The sequence below is a fragment of the Peromyscus californicus genome, unplaced genomic scaffold (assembly GCF_007827085.1).
Source record: "Peromyscus californicus insignis strain IS unplaced genomic scaffold, ASM782708v3 Scaffold_13__1_contigs__length_99412109, whole genome shotgun sequence".
Taxonomy (NCBI): domain Eukaryota; kingdom Metazoa; phylum Chordata; class Mammalia; order Rodentia; family Cricetidae; genus Peromyscus; species Peromyscus californicus.
The window spans coordinates 5,106,542-5,126,644 of record NW_026294424.1 but is presented as its reverse complement, the minus strand read 5'-3'; the positions used below and the strand labels follow the sequence as shown (position 1 = coordinate 5,126,644).

The window sequence follows — 20,103 nt, the reverse complement described above, 5'->3', positions numbered from 1 at the left end:
CTGGACTCATCTTCACTGAAGACTCCGTCCATCTGTGTGGGGCTTTAAAAGCCAATGGGGTCCCAGGAAGTGGGCCAGGAGGTATAGACATGGAAGGGGACTTTAGCATTAGGATACCCCACCTCCACCCCCCATCATCAGCATTGGCTGTTGGCAGGCTCCAACCCTTGCCCCGGGATTCTGCTATGGGCCAAAGAGACCCACCTTCTCACAGCCTAGTCTTAGTAACAGCCTGGAGTTCAACTGAGGGGCCAGGAGAAAATAGTGGCTAAGTTAGGGACAGCATTATGAAGATTTGGGGGCTGCCACCATTCTAGCACAGATGACGGAATGGTGGGCTGAGCCTTATCTCGTGTAGCTCTCTGAGAAGCAGGCAGACTCCTGCTAAACCCACTGACTTGGAAAAAATCACTCTGTACAAGGAAAATCACACTGAGTCAGGCGGTGGTGACGCACACCTGTAATCCCAGTACTTGGGAGGCAGAGGCGGGTGGATCTCTTGTGAGTTCGAGGCCAGCAGGGTCTGCAGAGTGAGTTCCAGGACAGGCTCCAAAGCTACACAGACAAACCCTGTCTCGAAAAACTAAAAACAAAAAACCAAAAAAAAATCACACTGACAATAGACCATGCCTTCCAGGAATTACGTCCTGGTATAAGGGTAAGGCAAAGTGAGCTGCAGCAAACTGGAGCTGGTTCACGGGGGCCATGCTGGGATCAACTCTGCAGAATCGGTGAAGTCTCAAAAATGCTGTGCCCTTTTGATGTAAGGGCCACCAGACAGTGGCAGCCATGCTGGAGAGTCCTTAACACCCAGGTCAGGATGTGCATGACGTCAAAGGACCAGGAACTACCAGGTGAGTAGTGGGCAGAAGGTGGCTCCCCCCAAGGCAGGTCTGTATGCTGGCTCCTGAGACCCATGAATGTGACCTTATTTGGAAAAAGAGTCTTGCAAGTGTAATGGTGGGAAGGAGTTTGAGGTGAGATCACCCAGCACTTTATGGACAACCCTGAATCCCACCACAAGTGTCCTTATGAGAGATGGCAGCCATGGCAAAGGCACAGTAGAAGCCATGTGAAGGTAAAGGCAGAGACCAGAGTGAGATAGCCCTAAGTCAAGGATAGCTGGAGGCCCCAGACTTGTAACAGGCAGGAAGAAACCTCCTCTAGGGCCCACGGCCAGCTCATCTTGATCTCAGATTTCTGTTGTCCTGAACTGTGAAAGTAAATTTAAGACAACAAGGTTTTAATCTGGCAGTAGGCTCGGGACAGGAATACAAGTTGAGAACCCCACATAGCTAATTTTTGAAGAAAGGGACTAGTCCCCCACATTGCTGCAGATGAGCAGGGGACCACAAGAACTAGCCAATGCCAGGCCACGGGGCTGGGGAAGAGCAGAGAAGTAGAAGTACCCAGTCTGGAGCTATTTTCCATGTGTTGCCCAGTGGCCCAATCTACCTAGAAGCCAGAAAGCAAGGTAGCTTGGGAGATATGGTCTATTGGGTCACAGGGTTCAGAGAACCACCACTACTGGTCTGGGATTCTTGACTGGGTATTTCTACCAAGGAGGTCATCCCAGAAATAGAGAAGTACTGCTGTTTGGATAGATGCTCAGCTCCCAGCTGGTACAGGGTGTGGAGGGTTCTGGTAAATCCTCCAGAGGAATGGGGGTGGAAATAGGGGTCAGAGTTCACATTCTGGTTCACTTACTGATAATTAATCTGCCAATAGATTAGGGGAGAATGTCCACTATGACCCCCTGGGGTGGCATCCTGGGAGAGGATCTGTGGGCAGCTACTTGGGGGTGCCATGGGAACCCAGGCCTGGACCCTAGCCAGTCTGCAGGGAGGTGTGCTTGGCCAGAGCAGGCAATGACAGGAGGCGGCTCAGGGCTATAGGGTGGACACTGAGTGATACTATGAGGGCTCTGGGGACAGAGCCCTGCTCAGAGGTCTGGGAAAGATAAGAATGATTGATAAGCCACTGAAAGGTTTTCATGGCCCACTTTCCATTTTTCTGATGAGCAGGGTGAGTCCTTCAAGCCACACACAGCCAGACTGGGCAGAAACATTGAGCCAAGACCTCACCTTCTTCCCTATCTGGCCCCCATAGGCCTCAGTCATGAAGCTTTTGACTGTGAAACAAGATTCTCTGCTTTGTGAGGGTAGATACAGACGCCACCAGTCACAGGGGGGTGGTGGTGGTGATGGTGGGTGCTGTTTCAGAGGGTCGGCAAGGCAGCACCTACAGCTTGCCAGCATGATGGGGTGGCCAGGCTGATCCTCCTGGGACCAGCTGTCAGTGTGACACTCCCCAGATGGAATGTGTCCCCAGGATGGATGTGCTGCGCTAGGACCTCCACAGGCTGGAGTTCAGGCAGCTCCAGGACAGGGCTGGCTCTTCCACCTGGTATCCCCAGCTCTTCTTGTTATTCCAAGGCTGGGCAGTAAGTTCACTTCCAAACTTGTGTCTTCTTGGGGAAGTGTAAACATTAACCCCAGCAGGATACTTAGGCAGCTGAGCTCATGCGGGCCACCGGTTGGTTTGATAAATACAAGCAGTGTGCCTTCCTTTTACTAGGATCCGATCCCTGCGTCTTCCGTCGTGTCCGTGTAAACTCTGCTCCATCCTTCACCGCGAGGCCGCTTCACACCCATTTGTCCGCCTGGAATGCAATCAGGCTCTGCACCTGAGGAATTACGGCTCTTTGCACAGGGTTCAGCTCAGGGGCCGGTTCACTGTCAAGCCGCCTTAACACCTGGACCCCCACCGAGGCCACCCCCCTGAGCCCCTTGGTCTTATTGGACGAAGGAGCGTGCTGGCAGACAGTCCTGAGATAGACATTTCTTCAAGGGGTCGAGTGTGCGACCCTGGCCTCGCCCGCTGGATCCCAACCGGGCTCCCACGCCCTCCGGGACCGCCCGGCGCCCCCGCCTGACCACGCCTCCTCGGATCCCCCGCCCCTCGGCTGCCCGGGAAGGGGCGTGTTCGGGGCGTGGCGGGAGCAGGCCGTCCCCCCACTGGCTGCTGCGCGCCGGGCAGCCCCAGTTCAGTGCACAGTGGCGGCGGGGGTGGCGGGAGCAGCTGGCGCCGTGCGGTCCACTTCGGCACTGGGACTCACCGGAGGGCGGACGGCTGCTGGAACAGTAGAGATCCTGGGAGGGCGGGCTGAGAGCCGAGGCCGGGGCTGCGCGTGGTGAGCCGGGCTCCAGCGGCCGGCCAGGTTGGTGTGAACCACCCGGCTGGCGCTCAAGACGGGTCGGGTGGGCGCTGAAGCAGTCAAGGCGCGAGGCAGGCTGGAACTGGAGCGGTTCGTGCGTGCGGCGAGGCTGTTTGGGCGCCGGCTTCCCGATCTGGAAAGTTTGCTGCTCCTGCCGCCGTCCTGGGAGGGCTCTGCGGCAGCCAGGGAGAGGAGGAGGGAGAGACCTCGGCTGGGAGGAGGCGGCCGGCGCCAGGCGGCCCGGGAGCCCAAGGAGGCAGCGGGCGGGGCGGCCGGGGGTCCGGGCGCAGGAGCGAGGCTGCGCTCCCCCGCTGCCCTCCCGAGTAACTTAGTGCTCTCCTCCCGCAGACTCCGGAGCGGCGCCCTCCCACCGGCGCCGGAGCCGGGCGTGGAGGGGGGGTGCAGCATGCCCGCGCGCACGGCTTGAGGACACCGCGGCCCCCTCTCCAGCCATGGTAGTCTCGGCCTGCGTGCTAGCGTTCTGCTTTGCGGTTGTGGCCGGAGCTACCTCTGAGCCACCTGGCCCAGAGCAGCGAGTTGTGCGGAGAATAGCAGGTAAGCACTTTCCCAAGGTGTCTTCCGGGGGGGACGGGGACGACCCTGGTCCACGGAGGCTTTGGGAACTGCGAACAGCCCCCTTGGGTGAGGAGGGGGCGTCAGGTTAAGTAGCACCACGGCCAGTGCGCCAGGGTTCTGTACCCCGCCCCGCAGGAGGCTGTCAGATCCAGAGCGGCAGTTTATGATGTGTCTGGGGTCTCAGAGCCAACACCCAAGGGCGAGACCCCTACGGGGAGCGGTGCGCGGTGGTCGGGGTCCACGGCCGGGCTGCGTCGGGAGGGCGCGCGAACCGATTGTCCAAATTCCCAATGTTGCTCTTCGGATCTGCGAGGACGGAAAGTGTCTGTTGTTGGTTCTCCGGTCTTCCCGGCACAGTTCTTGCTCAGCTTTGGCCGAAGTGAAGGTTGGACTTTGGGAGTGGACAGGAGTAGTATCCCAGCCAAAACAGCTCTGTCGCTCAATGTCTCGCATGACAACGCTGCTGCTCTTATCCTGTAGGCGGCCTGAAGAGTCGGTTCCCAGGGGCGCGCACGGACCGCCCTTCAAGTCGCACGCTGGGAGGTGAGGGGCGTTTGTCCCAGGATCGTGGCGCCGCCTACGTAGCCCGGCTGGCCGCCAAGTCCGATGGGACCCTGAGTACCATCAAACGGGGCTGGAGGCTGAGCATACGGGAGGGAGACACGGGTCAGCCTTGAGTCCCGCCATCGCCCGGAGGTGCGACGCGCGCGGCCCCTAGTTGTGCCGGGCGGCAGCGTGGCAAAGCAGAGCAGTGGTCTGGCGGGAGGCCGCGCGGAGGGAGGCCTTCGCTCGGTACGCTGTCGCCCCACCCGAGCTGAGGCCGAACAGCCGCTTCTTTGTACCCGGGCGGCCACAGACCGCGCATTGATGGCGGCGCGGCCTCTCGGGGAGGTGCGAGCGCGGCGGGCGCAGCAGGACGAGGCAGATGGCGGCGTGCCCCTCCCGGCGCCCCCGCGCCCCTTTCTCCCTCAGCGGCTGCAGCTTCTCGGAACAATGTCATTTTTTTTTTATTTTTTTTTATGAATGAAAGTGGGCCGGTGGCTTGAATGTGCGTGTCTTTCAGCGGCGTGACAGAGGCGGTCGGGAGGTCAGCGCGCGCTTTTAGCGCCTGCTAGGACGGCCTGGCTCCCGGGCGCCGAATGGCCGGCGACTGGACCACATTAGCATGTGCATTCAGATGAAGATATTATTCCCTGCGTCGGGTGTCAGTGAGCTAGGATAGGGGCGGCGGGGCGGAGCGCACACTCTGTGCTCCAGGCAGTGACTGGCGGCCTGGCACGACCCTGCTGCAGGAGCCCAAGTTGAGCCGGGCGGCCAGATCGGTGGGATGTGCGCCCGCCTGCGCCCCTGCGTTCGAGCTAGTGAGACAGGTAGGGAATTGATAGACCAATAAACTTAATCCGGTTCCTTAACGAGATGGGCCGGGCAGTAAAAATACAAAGACCTGGTGAAGTTTACAGAGGTCTCGGCTGGCGCTTTCCCCGGGAACATAAATTACCAAACTGGAGCTGGCTGGGGTCAAGAGCTGTGGGGCGGGCCTAAGGCTTCAGCCTCCCCTGGCCACCCCTGGGGGGGGGATAAGCCCAGCTGGTGTGCTCTGTGGGAAGAGAGTAACCTGCAGGGGGTCCACAGGTTGATCTCTACGTGGGCCTGTAGCAGTGGGTGACCGGACGGAGCCTTCCACCTCCCTGGGCGTTGCCTGCACCGCCCCCCTCCCCGCCCCCCCGCCCCCCCCCCCCCCCCCGCAGGGCTGGACTTTGAGCCCGGCAGGCCCTGGCGGTGGTTCATTAACCTGGGCTGATCTTAGGCCCTGGAGCTTTGGATCCTATGCTGGGGCTAGGAGCCGCTTGTCCTGGGGCCTCGGGTTTCACTTGGGGGCCTGTGGGACCTGGAACCCCTCCCCCCCCTTTTTTTAAACAGTTGTGACTAGAAGCAAATGAGTTGGCCAGGGTGGGTTTAGGGGTAAGTTGAGGTCTTGGGGAAAGGTGGCCTGTTAGGCTGAGAAATGACTGAGCTCTGAGTAAAGCCACCTGGGGTTGAGGCCTGCCTAGGCTTGGGTACCCTCCTAGGACTTAAGTTTCCTCACCTGTCCTGCCAAAGAGGACTGGTAATGGCAGGGTTGTTTCGGGGATTAAACCAGATAATCCCCAGTAAACCCTCATTAGCCCGCCCAGCCTCTGGATTCTTGCTTTTTTTTCTTGACTTTGTTATGAAACTGTGGAAACTGGAATGTCTCCTGGTGGGATAGTGGGGAGTTGGGGAGGAAGGCAAGAGACCCTTCCTTGGCTTTGGGGTTCCTTGGGGCACCTTCCTTAATCTTCGGTTGTTTGAATCACACACCTGGCCATCCTACATCAGGTGTGTTCACTACCGAAGCAGATGTTGCTTGGATCCGGGTCCTGGTCTTGCTCCAAAGCCCAAGTTCCTGGAGTCCTTAGGGTGATCTCAGAAACAGGTCTGGCTTTGACGCTAGTTCTGTGGTGTTCACTTAGTCTGGACAGTAGTGACCAGACTGGTTATCAAGTACTCCCGACAGGGGATGCAGCCCTCCCAGCAGCTGGGCAGCTGTGGTCTGACTACATTGTTTTATTCAAGATGCCCAGGCAGAGGTTCACCTTATCCTGGTCCACCTTTTTGCAATCTCTAGCTGCTTAACCAGGCCCTTTTGGACCTCAGGTCTGCAAGTTGAGATTGTACATTGTGTCATACCGAGGGAAACTGAGGTGATCTGGGAGACTCCAGACCCAGCACAGCTTGACTGGGACACAGTGTCTCTTAGTCTGCCCCAGTAAACATAGGGTCCACTGGTCCACCTCAGTACTGTGTGGTAATGGGGACCCCAGTGGGGACAGAGGCTGTGTAGTCCGTGTGGTGTGGGGGACACTGTTCCCTCAATGGGCCCAGCAGAAGTACCAGTGCCTGTGTGTTGCAGCTGGTCCCCCTTCTGCTGATGGGGCTTAGGAGGTTCTCTGTGTGCTCCAGGAAGCTGATGTTGTGTGAACTCCATTGGCCAATGCTCTTGATACTCTCTCCTCAGGGTGTACCGTCATCTGTGTCGTCTCGGGCAACATCCAGCATTGTCCTTCTCTTGTTCCGTGCTTGACTCACGACACGAGTTCCTCTAAGCTTTGTGACCCTGCCTGAGGTGGTGGTGGTGGTGGTGGTGGTGGTGATGGTGATGATGTCGTTGTCCCAGGCCTCCAAATTTTAGGAGTCTGGTTTCTGCTGACTCCTAGTGGACAGGGATGGGTGGACAGGTCAAAGGTCAGCTCACAGCTGACTGAGCCATTTCCCCTCCACCATACCTCCAGCCATCTTCCTCTCCAAGGGGCTGGCCTGGGGGCTGCTGTGTTCTTCTCCAGTCCATCTCTGGATTAGGTTAAAGCAAATACTTGTGTGAATGGCTTGACCAATTGTCTTGCCCAGACCAAACCGGAACCAACTGGCTATTGCCCTTGGGCCAAAGCCTAGACTGAGGCTATTGACAAGCCTGTTCTTGGCTTTCTGGGGTGGGGGGGAACGGCTCAAGCAGCTTCCAGCACTGGGTGGTCCCCATAGGCCATGGCAGCAGGATTGGAGAGCTGGAAGTCAGGATAGAAGGTCCCTGGCTATGGCACCTACCCAGGACAGCTTAAAGCTGTAGGACATTGGGACATGAGCTTCGTGGATACTCCAGGGTCATCTGGATCCCTCTGGCTGTCAGAATCCTGGTGGACTTTGAGCCTGTGGGCTGACTCTGGGATGGGCAGAATTGGGCCTGGCTATGGACTGGTGTGGCCAGAGTGGACAGCTGGGCCCCGAATCTAGGCCATGCGTCGGCAGAATGACAAACGACATTATAGCTGGTCCAGCTGGATCTGAAGAAGGAGGTCTGCTCAGCAGGACCACCCACTCCTGTCCTGGGCCCTGAGCCCAGCTGACCCTGTGATGGGCATTGTCAGATTCTGGCAGGGAAGTCTGGAGGTGATAGTCCAGCTGGTAGTAAGTCCCTGAGTGTGAGGTTTTGGGGCCCCCCTCATGAACTGGGCAGCACCTGGGTGTATGGCTATCTGTGTCTGCTCACTGGAGGGACTATGCTACTTATTTCTTACCCCTCAGGGTGGGTGGCTGCCTCCACTGGACCCACATGGCCACTCTGACAGCCACTCCAAACCTGGTTCTTATTTGTGAAATGGGGGTCCCATGTCCTCAGCTACGCTGAGAGCTCATTTGGGTCCTTTATCCCACTGACCAGAGACCTAAGTATCAGATTGGTGTCCGTACTGTGTCTGTCCTATTTTTTTTTCTAACTGGTTGCTGTGTAGAATGGGCATGTAAGCTGCAAGGCACCGACTGTCCTAGCCCTGGGACCTCCTAGCTGGTGTACTTGGGCTGCTGGTGGAGGTACGCAGCTCCTGTGCACAGCAGCCCTTGTGGAGTATTCAAGCAAGGGCTGTCCACCCAGGTTCTCGAGTGACCTTGTGTCTTCTCTTTCTCCCACTTATTTTTATTTATTTATTTATTTATTTATTTATTTATTTTTTGAGACAGTCTCTCATGGTAGCCAGGCTGGCCTTGAGCTTGCGGCAATCTTGCCCTCAGCCCTGTGAGTGTGTGAGCCACCATACCAGCTTTCTCCTTCCTATTGCTAAAGTGTGCTCTTTCTGTTTCCTGGCTCTCCACCCATACTGTTTCAGAAGCCAAGACGAGGGTTGGGTGCTAAGAGGGCCCTGAAAGGACTCCCTATTCCTTCTCTTGAGTCTCGAGCCAGAGGCCAGCGCGGGACAGCCTGTCCCCAACCTGCCTTTGTGCCTGCCTGTGAGCTGAGGGTTGATTGTGCATTTCCAAATGGTGGAAGAATCGGAGGGAGAATTGGTGACACTTTCCTAGTGCTGGGAATGAGCATGGGGCTTTAGACCTTCCAGGGAGGTGCTGTACCATAGAGCTGTCCCCTACCCTTCGGGACACTTGTAGATCTTTGAGTTAGCGAGCGGGGGCGCTGCTGTGCCTCTTCTATATGATCTTCGGAAGACAGCTTCCACCTACAGGACAGAGCCAGAAGCCTTAGCACAGACCATTGACAGAGCTGAGATACTGATAGACTCTTACCAAAACAGTTTTCCACCCCTGGTTTGACCATTGTCCCAGGCCCCAGGAGCACATCCCTCACTTACCTGCTACAGTCTTTGCTAGTGTGTTTATGAAGTAAAGTGCTGAGCCTCCAGCATGCTCCTTTGGAGAATCTGTTTTATAGCTTTCCATTTCCATTCACAGAGGTTCCAGGGCCTGAGCCTAGCCAGCAGGAGCAGGTGGCCTTTGGCAGTGGGGACACCGTGGAGCTAAGCTGCCGTCCACCTGGAGGTGCCCCCATAGGTCCCACTGTCTGGGCTAAGGATGGCACAGGACTGGTGGCCTCCCACCGCATTCTAGTGGGTCCCCAGAGGCTCCAAGTACTGAATGCCTCCCATGAGGATGCGGGCATCTACAGCTGCCAACAGCGGCTCACTCAGCGTGTGCTGTGCCACTTCAGTGTGCGTGTGACAGGTAAGTGCCTGGTGGGCGGAACTGTCAAGTGTGTGGAGTAGCTTCATAGCCAGGGAGATAGGGCAGTCCTGGGCAGGTTGGCCGCAGCATCCCTTGCCTAAGAGTGCTTGTTGCTGGCTGCTGATAAGAGAGGAGGGGGCACCCCTAAGTATGTACTATCTGAATGAGTGGCATTGCGAAGGTAGGACCCCAAAGGCAGGGAGCAGTGGACCCCAAATGTGGGGAGCAGCAGGTCTCTGGATGTTGGGATGTCACAGAACCACTGCCTACTTACAACTTTTGCAGATGCTCCATCCTCGGGAGATGACGAAGATGGGGAGGACGTGGCTGAAGATACAGGTGAGGTTAGAGCCTAGGCACACTGAGCTGGTCCAGGTCGGACCGGGCTGCCTCCTTCCTGTAGTCTGATGGCTAGAGGGTAACACGGCTACAGTGCTTTAGGAGCAGTGAGGAGGTGGGGCTGCTCTGCAGGGATTTGGGTATTGACTCGGGTGGGAAGGGCCATCACAGGTTGGAGTACAGTCAGTAATGGAGCTCAGGAGGCTGTTGAGGAGCAAGTAGAACCAGGGATTAAGGACACTAGTGGCTGTTGGTTTAGGCCAGCAGCAGAAGGAGAGTGACTGTGCCAGGCTGAGGTGTACACTGTGTAAGGGGGCGTCACAGGGGTGTGTGTGTGTGTGTGTGTGTGTGTGTGTGTGTGTGTGGTGTGTGGCTATAACTGGGGAGACTAGGCTGTGTGGACTGAGTATATGGAGCATTTGGAAACTTTCTGAGGTAGAGTGGACTAGGTGTTGAGAGAAATCAGAGACAAAACTGATAGAAAAACAAGGGAATAAGTAGGAGTGTGGGGCAAGGAGAACAGGTAAAGGGGCTGTATGAGATTTTAGAGTGTGGACTCTACACAGAAGTAGGTTTGGAATCTAGGGGTGAAGCCAGCAGAGGCTACTGTCCTGAGGAGTTATTTGGCTTCTCATTTCCCTTTTTCCCTTTGTTTTTTTTTTTTTTTTTTTTTTTTTTGGTTTTTCGAGACAGGGTTTCTCTCTGTAGCTTTGCGCCTTTCCTGGAACTCACTTGGTAGTCCAGGCTGGCCTCGAACTCACAGAGATCCTCCTGGCTCTGCCTCCCGAGTGCTGGGATTAAAGGCGTGCGCCACCACCGCCTGGCCCTTTTTCCCTTTGGCTACAAGATTGTTCAGAGCAAAATTTCTAACCCAGTTGCCCTACGGTTCCTGCTCCAGCCACCTTGCCCTGAGTTCCTGTTTGCTTCTGCTGTCCTGGCCTTTCTAGGCTGTGTTTGGTGTTTGTGCCTCACATGGGCCGAGGCTGTAACATGACTGAAGGGCCACCTTCTGGACTTTGCCTGGCAGTGGGCAGCATTAAGTTACTGCAGTCTCCGAGTGTGACAGTCTTCTGCCAAGCCTACTGGCCAACCTAGGAGCCTGGGAGGGCAGCTCTGAGCTTGGAGGGGCCCCTCACCAGTGTCCGCACAGTTCTCCTACCCTGTGTGGTGGTTCCTACTTTAAGAGCTGCACATGGGCCGGGCGGTGGTGGCGCACGCCTTTAATCCCAGCACTCGGGAGGCAGAGGCAGGTGGATCTTTGTGAGTTCGAGGCCAGCCTGGTCTACAGAGCAAGATCCAGGAAAGGTGCAGAGCTACACAGAGAAACCCTGTCTCAAAAAAAAAAAAAAAAAAAAGCTGCACATGGTCTTCTGGTACCGTACAGTGAGGTCACTCTGACGGTCTTCTGGTACCGTACAGTGAGGTCACTCTGGAAGGGCTGCACACGGTCTTCTGGTACCGTACAGTGAGGTCACTATGGAAGGGCTGCACACGGTCTTATGGTACCGTACAGTGAGGTCACTCTGGAAGGGCTGCACACGGTCTTCTGGTACCGTACAGTGAGGTCACTCTGGAAGGGCTGCACACGGTCTTCTGGTACCGTACAGTGAGGTCACTCTGGAAGGGCTGCACACGGTCTTCTGGTACCGTACAGTGAGGTCACTCTGGAAGGGCTGCACACGGTCTTATGGTGCCGTACAGTGAGGTCACTCTGGAAGGGCCTTCCTTGCCTCCCTATTTTGTCCTGGATCCCCGCCGTGTCCCTCAGCTGCTTTCATGAGTCCCAGCAAGATGGCATCTTCCACCCAGCCCGGAGGAAGGAGGGAAATGAGTGGAGGGGAAGCATGACCTGGGAGGTGTCTGCCAGGCCCTGGGCACTGCCAAGGCTGGCCTGTGTTGTGCAGACTAGTGGGGTGACGTAGCCTAGCTGTCTCCCAGGATCTGCATCCTACTGGGTTCTACCTCCCGGGAACCTGCCCCTGTGGGCCTGCACCAAAGGGCAAGGAGAGGACATGCCCAAGTCTGAGAGTGGGACAGCCGTGGATGCATAGTGTCGGGCTTCAGGGAGCCCGTCTAGGGGAAGCAGGCTGGTGGGTGGGCAGGGCAGTTTGGGGAAGGGTGCACTGATTACAGCTGTTACGGGCTCTTCTGCCGTCAGGGGCCCCTTATTGGACTCGACCAGAGCGTATGGATAAGAAACTGCTGGCTGTGCCAGCCGCAAACACTGTCCGCTTTCGCTGCCCAGCTGCTGGCAACCCTACCCCCTCCATCTCCTGGCTGAAAAATGGCAAAGAGTTCCGAGGGGAGCACCGCATAGGGGGTATCAAGGTGGGTCTGGGAAAGGGGTCTCTGGAGCGGCAGGGTCTGGCCACAGTACAGTCTGCATCTGCTCATGTGCCAACTTTGCCTCTAGCTTCGGCACCAGCAGTGGAGCCTGGTCATGGAGAGTGTGGTGCCCTCGGATCGTGGCAACTATACCTGTGTGGTAGAGAACAAGTTTGGCAGCATCCGGCAGACCTATACCTTGGATGTGCTGGGTAAAGGCCCGGCTGGGTGGCTAAGGCAGGGCATCCCTGGGCCCCCTGGCCCCCCCACTGCCCCTGACTTGGCTGCCTTCTTGCAGAGCGTTCCCCGCACCGGCCCATCTTGCAGGCTGGGCTGCCAGCCAACCAGACAGCCGTTCTGGGCAGTGATGTGGAGTTCCACTGCAAGGTGTACAGCGATGCACAGCCACACATCCAGTGGCTGAAGCATGTGGAAGTGAATGGCAGCAAGGTGGGCCCTGATGGCACGCCCTACGTCACTGTACTCAAGGTAGGCTCTGCTGCCAGCTGATGGGTGGGTGGATGGGTCAGCTGGGGCTCCCTGGGCCCTGGTCCATAAGTCCCTCTGGCTGAGAGATTGGTTGGGATTTGGGCCCAGGTATTGAAATTTCTGAGAAGGGGCAGAGAATCTCAGTGCTTTTCACTTGCTCTAAGCTCTAGGCAGGCTCTGTTATTTGTGCCCTGCCATGGGTCTGGTTTCCCTGTCTGCTCCGAGTGCCGAGCCTGCAGAAGGCTTCTCTTGAGTGACACATGGTGGTGGCCCAGGGCAGGAGGAGGATTGCTGAGTTAGTACCCTCTGGATCCTAGAGGACTGGCTAGACACTCCCCAGTTGGCTGGGATCGTCTGGTGTCATCTGCTTGCAGTGTAGCACTGGCTCTGTCCTGCCTTGGTCCGCCTTTAGCTTTGTTCTGTGGCCTCGGGTGGTGGCCACCCGAGTTGGGACTTTGTGACACTGGAAGCCCAAAGAGAAACATCTGTTCAGACAAGGAGGTTTGGTGGGGGAAGGGCGTAGGCACTGGCGGGAACAGAGTCCTGGCTGTTGAGAGGAGGCCGCTGGGACTCTGTCCGGTGTGCCTCCCACCATGGGTGTGGGTGTTCAGAGAGCGAGCATAAGAGAGCTAGTTGCCCTGACATGACCCCTGGAGTGAGGGTTTGGAGACTGTGGTTTCTGTGGTGTGTGTGTGTGTGTGTGTGTGTGTGTGTGTGTGTGTGTGTGAGAGAGAGAGAGAGAGAGAGAGAGAGAGAGAGAGCATGTGAGTGTAGACATGGAGAAGGCCTCTCTGAAACCACACCTACCACTGCCATGATGTGCCTCTCCTCCAGGCAGCCTTCCAGGTGTTGCTGCCCAGCCCCCAGCCCATCCTTGGGGATCTCCCTTGCCCTGCCTCATCCTCATGTCCTTCTGGAGCTGGCTCGGGGTGTGCCTGAGCCCAGTCTCTTGTCCCCGCAGTCCTGGATCAGTGAGAATGTGGAGGCGGACGCACGCCTCCGCCTGGCCAATGTGTCGGAGCGGGACGGGGGCGAGTACCTCTGTCGAGCCACCAATTTCATAGGCGTGGCTGAGAAGGCCTTTTGGCTGCGTGTTCACGGGCCCCAAGCAGGTAACGACTCTGTCCCATGCCTGCCTGGCACGCTGAGCTCCAGCTCCAACGCTCCAGCCATGCACCTGCCTGCATGCCCTGCACGATCCTGTCCCGCTTGACGCCCCGCCTGCGGCTCGCACTCTACTTGTGATTGATGCCTCAGCAATACTGGTAGCCGCTAGCTACCACGGACTGACCACCTGCTTCCAAGCCACTCAGACTTGTGCTGTCCTCTTGCACCCCCAACTTGCACACTTAGAAAAGATCTTTAGAGCCTCCCCAGGGCTGAGCCCTGCGCTGTTTGTGAGCATCGACTTGACACCCATCCCTGGCTGACTTTGATGCCCTCTGGCTTCCTATCCATCCGTTTGCCCGTCTTCCCATCTGTACCTCTCCTATTGCGGCACTAATTCTGCATGCTGCCTCTGTGTGGCACCATGCTGCCCACCTGCCTGTTGCTCACCTTGGGACAGAGGACTTGCCACCGGTGGAGGGACTGGCTTCAGGCTCAGTGCCTCGGTGCAGGAGGCAGAGGGCCCTGGGCCTCCGAGGCTCTCTGTGGCAGGGCCGTGGTGGTGGCCAAGGTTGTGGTGGTGGCGGCGGCGTTTTCCTTGCAGCCTGGCTGGATCATCTCCGTGTGGACCGCTGTGGTACCCAAAGGGAAGTGCTGGCGCTTGCCTATCGCGCACTTTCTTCTCTCTTTGTAGACGGCAGGCGCTAACACCACCGACAAGGAGCTAGAGGTTCTGTCCTTGCACAATGTCACCTTTGAGGACGCGGGGGAGTACACCTGCCTGGCGGGCAATTCTATCGGGTTTTCCCATCACTCTGCGTGGCTGGTGGTGCTGCCAGGTACTGGCTTCTGCTCACGCTGCACCTGTCCTCTTGGGGTGCTGGCTCAGGACATGCCAAAGCTGCCAGGGAATGCAGGGGGCCCCTTACGGCTTACTGCTGCCCATCCTGTGAAACTCACCCCAGCCTTATGCTTGGTAGGGGCACATCAACCTGTCCCCCATCTTGGTCCTGCAAGGGCCTCCCCTTCATCCTCCAGTTGGGCCCCCACAGTCCTGATCTGAGGCTCTGGCATTTCCTGGGCGCCTGGGTGGCGGTGTGGGTGCTTCTGGCTCTGCTGGGCTTTTTCTCCAGGGTCTGGCCCTGCTGACTCACAGATGTTTTTGACTATATTATCAAGGCAAGTTGGGGGCCTTGGGCCTCCCATCTCTGAGTATCCCAGGTCATTTTCCTCCCCCACTGGTGCCTGTGTCCAGCTGGTGCGAAGCCCGAAAAGGCTGGATGAGGCCCCCAAACTTGTGTCTTTACAGCTGAGGAAGAGCTGATGGAAGCTGATGAGGCTGGCAGCGTGTATGCAGGCATCCTCAGCTATGGGGTGGGCTTCTTCCTCTTCATTCTGGTGGTGGCAGCTGTGACACTTTGCCGCCTTCGCAATCCCCCAAAGAAGGGCCTGGGCTCACCCACCGTGCACAAGGTCTCTCGCTTCCCGCTTAAGCGACAGGTAACAGAAAGTAGATACCAGGTTTTGAGCTCCCTGTCCTGCCTTGGGTCTCCTAGAGTCCCAGCAGTACCCACAGGGCCTGGGGCCTGCCTGAGACTCATTTCTCTGAAGTTGGGTGGGCCGATCCCTCTCTATCTCTCTTCGCCACATGGAGCCCAAATTCTGAGGTGCAAAACATTTTTTAGTAGTCTTCAGTCACCATTTTATAGAAGTCAGAGCAGCCAGCCCCTTTTTTGGCCCCACACCCTGCCTCAACATAGACTTGACCTTGCTACTCCTGGGGGCTATACCACCCCACTCCCTTTTCCAATGCTCAGCCCACATTGTGTGGTACCAACCTGTCCCTGATGACCCAAGCAGGTATCCTTGGAGTCCAACTCCTCTATGAACTCCAACACACCCCTGGTCCGCATTGCCCGGCTGTCCTCAGGAGAAGGTCCTGTTCTGGCCAATGTTTCTGAACTTGAGCTGCCTGCCGACCCCAAGTGGGAGCTATCCAGGACCCGGTCAGTAGTGGTGAGGGACAATATGTACTTGGTGGGGGTTCTGGGGTTGGGGGCTGGACAGTTCCTAGGCAGAGGCCTGTTGGAGGTGGGATGAGATGCTTCTGAGGTGGAATACAGGGTGAGATCTGAGGGGTTGCTCTTTGTCTTCATGAGCAAATGCCCATAAGGACTTGTAGGACACAGTGGCATACGGCCATGAGGCCTGGATGTGCTGGGTACATGCTTATTGCCTCTGCTTTTGTGGCCAGGCTGACACTCGGTAAGCCTCTCGGAGAAGGCTGCTTTGGCCAGGTTGTCATGGCAGAAGCTATTGGCATTGACAAGGACCGCACTGCCAAGCCTGTCACTGTGGCTGTGAAGATGCTGAAAGGTGAGGAGGGAGAGAAGTAGAAGGGGCATTTGAGGCTTGTGGGGCCATCACCTGACACCCCCATTCCTGGCATACATAGATGATGCCACTGACAAGGACCTGTCGGACCTGGTGTCTGAGATGGAGATGATGAAAATGATTGGCAAGCACAAGAACATCATCAACCTGCTGGGGGCCTGCACACAGGGTGGTAGGTGCTGGGGGCCTGCACACAGGGTGGTAGGTGCAGCAGATGGACAGACTGGTGGATGGTGGGGAGGGGCTCCTGAATGTTACAGCAACTCAGGTGTGTGTGTTCCCAGGGCCCCTGTATGTGCTGGTGGAGTATGCAGCCAAGGGCAACCTACGGGAGTTCCTGCGGGCACGGCGGCCTCCAGGCATGGACTACTCCTTTGATGCCTGCAGGCTGCCAGAAGAACAGCTTACGTGCAAGGATCTAGTGTCTTGTGCCTACCAGGTGGCACGGGGCATGGAATACCTGGCTTCCCAGAAGGTGAGCAGAGACAGCCCAATCCAGCTAGGATCTCTCTGGGTGGGAGAGTGGGTGAGAAGCTTGCCTGGGCTGGGGAGGGCTCAGCTCAGCCCAGGTTTCTTGTGTGCCTTCTCAGTGCATTCACAGAGACTTGGCTGCCCGAAACGTACTGGTGACCGAGGATAATGTGATGAAGATTGCAGACTTCGGCCTGGCCCGTGATGTGCACAACCTAGACTACTACAAGAAGACCACAAATGTGAGCCTTGGGTGGTTGGACTGTGGACCCCCACCACCACCAGTGGACACATGAAAGCCAATACCTCTCCCTCTGCCCAGGGTCGACTACCTGTGAAGTGGATGGCACCAGAGGCCCTGTTTGACAGAGTCTACACCCACCAGAGTGATGTGTATGTGTCCCCACATGGGACGAGGGTAGGACGTTCTGGGGACAGACAGGACCCAAGTTGCACCTCTCACAGCCTTCAGGGTCCTGGTCCTCTCAGGCTGTAGTTTACCCCCCCCCCCCATTGGGCCAACAGCACAGCCCTGGTGTCTTCCTTATCCCGGTGCCCCCACCCCCATTGGTGGCATGTCTTGGTGCAGGGTTGCTGCAGGGGTTGCTGCAGCAATGGGCCAGGAGTAACAGGCCTTCTGTCCTCACTCCCTTGCAGCTGGTCCTTTGGGGTCCTTCTCTGGGAGATCTTTACACTGGGAGGCTCACCGTATCCTGGCATCCCAGTGGAAGAGCTTTTCAAGCTGTTGAAAGAGGGCCATCGCATGGACAAGCCAGCCAACTGCACACATGACCTGTGAGCAAAGCATCTCTTGCTCATTCCTCTACCCAGTCCATTCTTACCAGGGTCCCTGGGATGAGTAGGGGATTAGTGGCCCGGGGTGAAGTAGGGATTGGCAGCAGGCCAGGAACTCACGGCTGTACCTGCCACAGGTACATGATCATGCGGGAATGTTGGCATGCAGTGCCTTCACAGAGGCCCACCTTCAAGCAGCTGGTAGAGGATTTGGACCGCATCCTTACTGTGACGTCAACGGATGTAAGTGCCACTCAGTCCTGCTCCCTCTGTGGGTATTGCTCCTTGGAGCTCCAGTGGTGGGACTGCCCTTTCGGGCCACAGCCTGAACACGGATGGCCATGGGATTGAACAGGGTGCCAACGCACAGTCCTGACAGCCTTGTCCGCCAACAGGAATACCTGGACCTATCGGTGCCTTTTGAGCAGTACTCGCCAGGTGGCCAGGACACTCCTAGCTCCAGCTCTTCGGGGGATGACTCTGTGTTCACCCATGACTTACTGCCCCCAGGTCCACCCAGTAATGGGGGACCTCGGACATGAGGGGCCAACAGTCCTACAGACCAAGCCCAAGCCAATGTTTACACGGAGCCTAGCCCGCCCTGCTACTGCTGGTGTGCCGTGGACCCCAGCCAGCCCAGTGTGATGGGCCAACAGTAGACAGGACTTCGTGTGTGTGTGTGTGTGTGTGTGTGTGTGTGTGTGTGTGTGTGTGTGTGTGTGTGTCCTTGGCTCCTGGCTGCAGAGGCCCCCTGGGAACATGCACTGCTGTATAGTGGTCTCCTGACTGGCCAGGGTCAGGAGCACCAAATGTAGAATGTAAGAGGGCCCAGCCTGTGCAACCCTGGGGTTCTGGCTCCCTCATTCCCCACTGCCACCTCGCAGGGACTATTGCAGAAAGGGATCTTACTCCGTGTCCAGGGTGGACCTCGGCCTTTCTGGTGCCCAAAGCTGAGCCTGCAGGGAAGCTCTGCCCTAGGTGGCAAGCCTCTCTGCTACATGGCACCTTGTGCTCGGGGGTGAGTCACAGTTCTCCACCTCCAGGCCTTTCACTTCTCACTCTGCCCCTCAGACTGAAATTACGGGTACCTGAAGGTGGGAGCCATAACTTCTATCAGAAAGGTTTATTCCAGAAGCAAATGTACATTTATATAAATAGATGTCCTGTATGATATATATTATATACATACATATATATAAAAGAATATATGGAGGCAGGCAAAGCTGAGGTCCAGAGGAGCAAGATAACACATGGGGCTCACTGGTGAAATGCCAAGAGCAAGCCGAGACGCAAGGGGCTTTTCTGACACCACAGTTTTGTTTGTATATTTGACCTGTATATTTGTAAAGCTATTTATCAACCCTTGAAGCCCCAGTCCCCCCTCCCGGGTTCATAGCATTTAGCCCCAGGGTATTTGTATTGCAGAAATTTTAAGTTGTAACTTATTAACGGCTGAAGAGGATTATGCTGAAGTTGGGGGGTTGCTGAGAATGTGCATCTGGCCCACACCAAGGCTGGAGGTGGCCCCTTGGAAGCTTGAGCAGTCCTCATAGTTAGAGGTGGCTCCAGTGAGCATTTTTTATTTCCTTTGGCCCTCTTTTGTGGGGGATTAGATTTATATAGGACCTTCCTTTAGGAGATTTTTTTTTAAGTTTCAAGGTGACTGGTATTTTCATACAGATTATCTAATTGATATGTATTCCAGGCAGAAGCCTGTGCCCAGGGAGGGGCCAGTCCTGCCTGGAAGGTTCAGATGTTAATAGATGTTACAAGTTTATATCTATCTATCTATCTATAATTTATTGAGTCTTTACAAGTTGTATTTGCTGTAGGCTTAACACTTCCTATGCAGTGCTTCTAGACTTTCATAGCCTAGACTGCTGCCTTTCAAAGCTTGGGAGTAAAAGTGGAATTCAGTTTCATTATGTTTGGTACTGTTACTGGGCCTGTGGCTTGGGTGGCTGTCCCTTGCCTATCAGCCAGCAGGGCCAGGACAGTGACTCAGGGGGACTTTTCTTGGGGCCCAGCACACAGTTTGTCAGCCCACACTGACAGATGTGGTTTTGTTAACATAGCCAACTTACTTTGCAGAAAATAAAGTGAGAACTGGTTCTGATTCTTAGAGTGCTCTCCCTTCTGTTCTGGGACCTGTGCAGCTGTGTCCTTAATCCCTGTGGGGACAGGCTGTGGGGATGAGGGGTAATAGCATCCAAGGAATCGGCAGCCTTTGGTCCCTAGAGCAAGGTGCTAGTCTCAGACTCCAAGGGAACTAATTTAGGTCTTTGATTTTCCTTCCCAGAGTAAAGGCAGCAGGGCTTGTGTTGGTGGGTGGGTCGGGAGGCTCCCTGTGGCCCAAGGTGGCAGGCAGAACCTCGGGGTTACCAGAGTCTAGAGGTCCCAAGGACAGGATGCAATAGAGTTGTGTCCATAGGAGGGGATCATGGGTGTGTGGAGGAAGTGCTCTTGGCCTCTCCAGTCCCCCGGCTGTCTTGACAGAGGAGAGATCCCATGAAGACAGAGTGCTTAAGTGCTTTGCGGTAACTTCTGCGGGGAAGGCAGGTAGCCTAACCCCTGGTTGAAGCAATCTACACTGGGCCAAACATGGTGCAGGCGATCTCGAGTTCGAGGCAAGCCTAGTCTACATGAGTTCCAGGACAATGTAGAGAGAACTTAAGTGTTTTCATTCTATATATTCAACTTGTCTGTCACACTCCCTAACCTTGGGAGAAGACCTGAGGGCTGAATGAACTTTACCTCTGGCTCCACCTCTTGCTAGGATCAGGCCCACTTTCTAGGTCAGGAGATTTTTGCATAGCCAACCAAGGTAACTGAAGCCTTGGTTCTAGACAGCTGAAATAGAAGCTCGA

The 20,103-nt window shown here is 56.3% G+C and overlaps 1 protein-coding gene across 4 annotated transcripts; it reads left to right on the top strand.

The window, feature by feature from the left end:
* The first annotated feature begins 3,047 nt into the window (after positions 1-3,047).
* On the top strand, positions 3,048-19,352 carry Fgfr3 (fibroblast growth factor receptor 3). Of its 4 annotated transcripts, none has more exons than XM_052736223.1 (19): positions 3,048-3,220; positions 3,566-3,772; positions 4,274-4,336; positions 9,047-9,316; positions 9,602-9,655; positions 11,814-11,983; positions 12,069-12,192; positions 12,279-12,469; positions 14,271-14,415; positions 14,886-15,076; positions 15,437-15,582; positions 15,831-15,952; positions 16,032-16,142; positions 16,255-16,445; positions 16,561-16,683; positions 16,764-16,834; positions 17,099-17,236; positions 17,374-17,479; positions 17,632-19,352. In XM_052736223.1, the coding sequence occupies exons 2-19, from the start codon at positions 3,670-3,672 to the stop codon at positions 17,776-17,778; spliced, it is 2,466 nt and encodes an 821-aa protein (XP_052592183.1). In that variant the 5' UTR covers positions 3,048-3,220; positions 3,566-3,669; the 3' UTR covers positions 17,779-19,352. The 4 variants fall into 4 exon arrangements, with proteins under 4 accessions (XP_052592183.1, XP_052592182.1, XP_052592185.1 ...); XM_052736222.1 differs by having other exon boundaries at positions 15,434-15,582; XM_052736225.1 differs by lacking the exon at positions 4,274-4,336.
* The last annotated feature ends 751 nt before the right edge of the window (positions 19,353-20,103 follow it).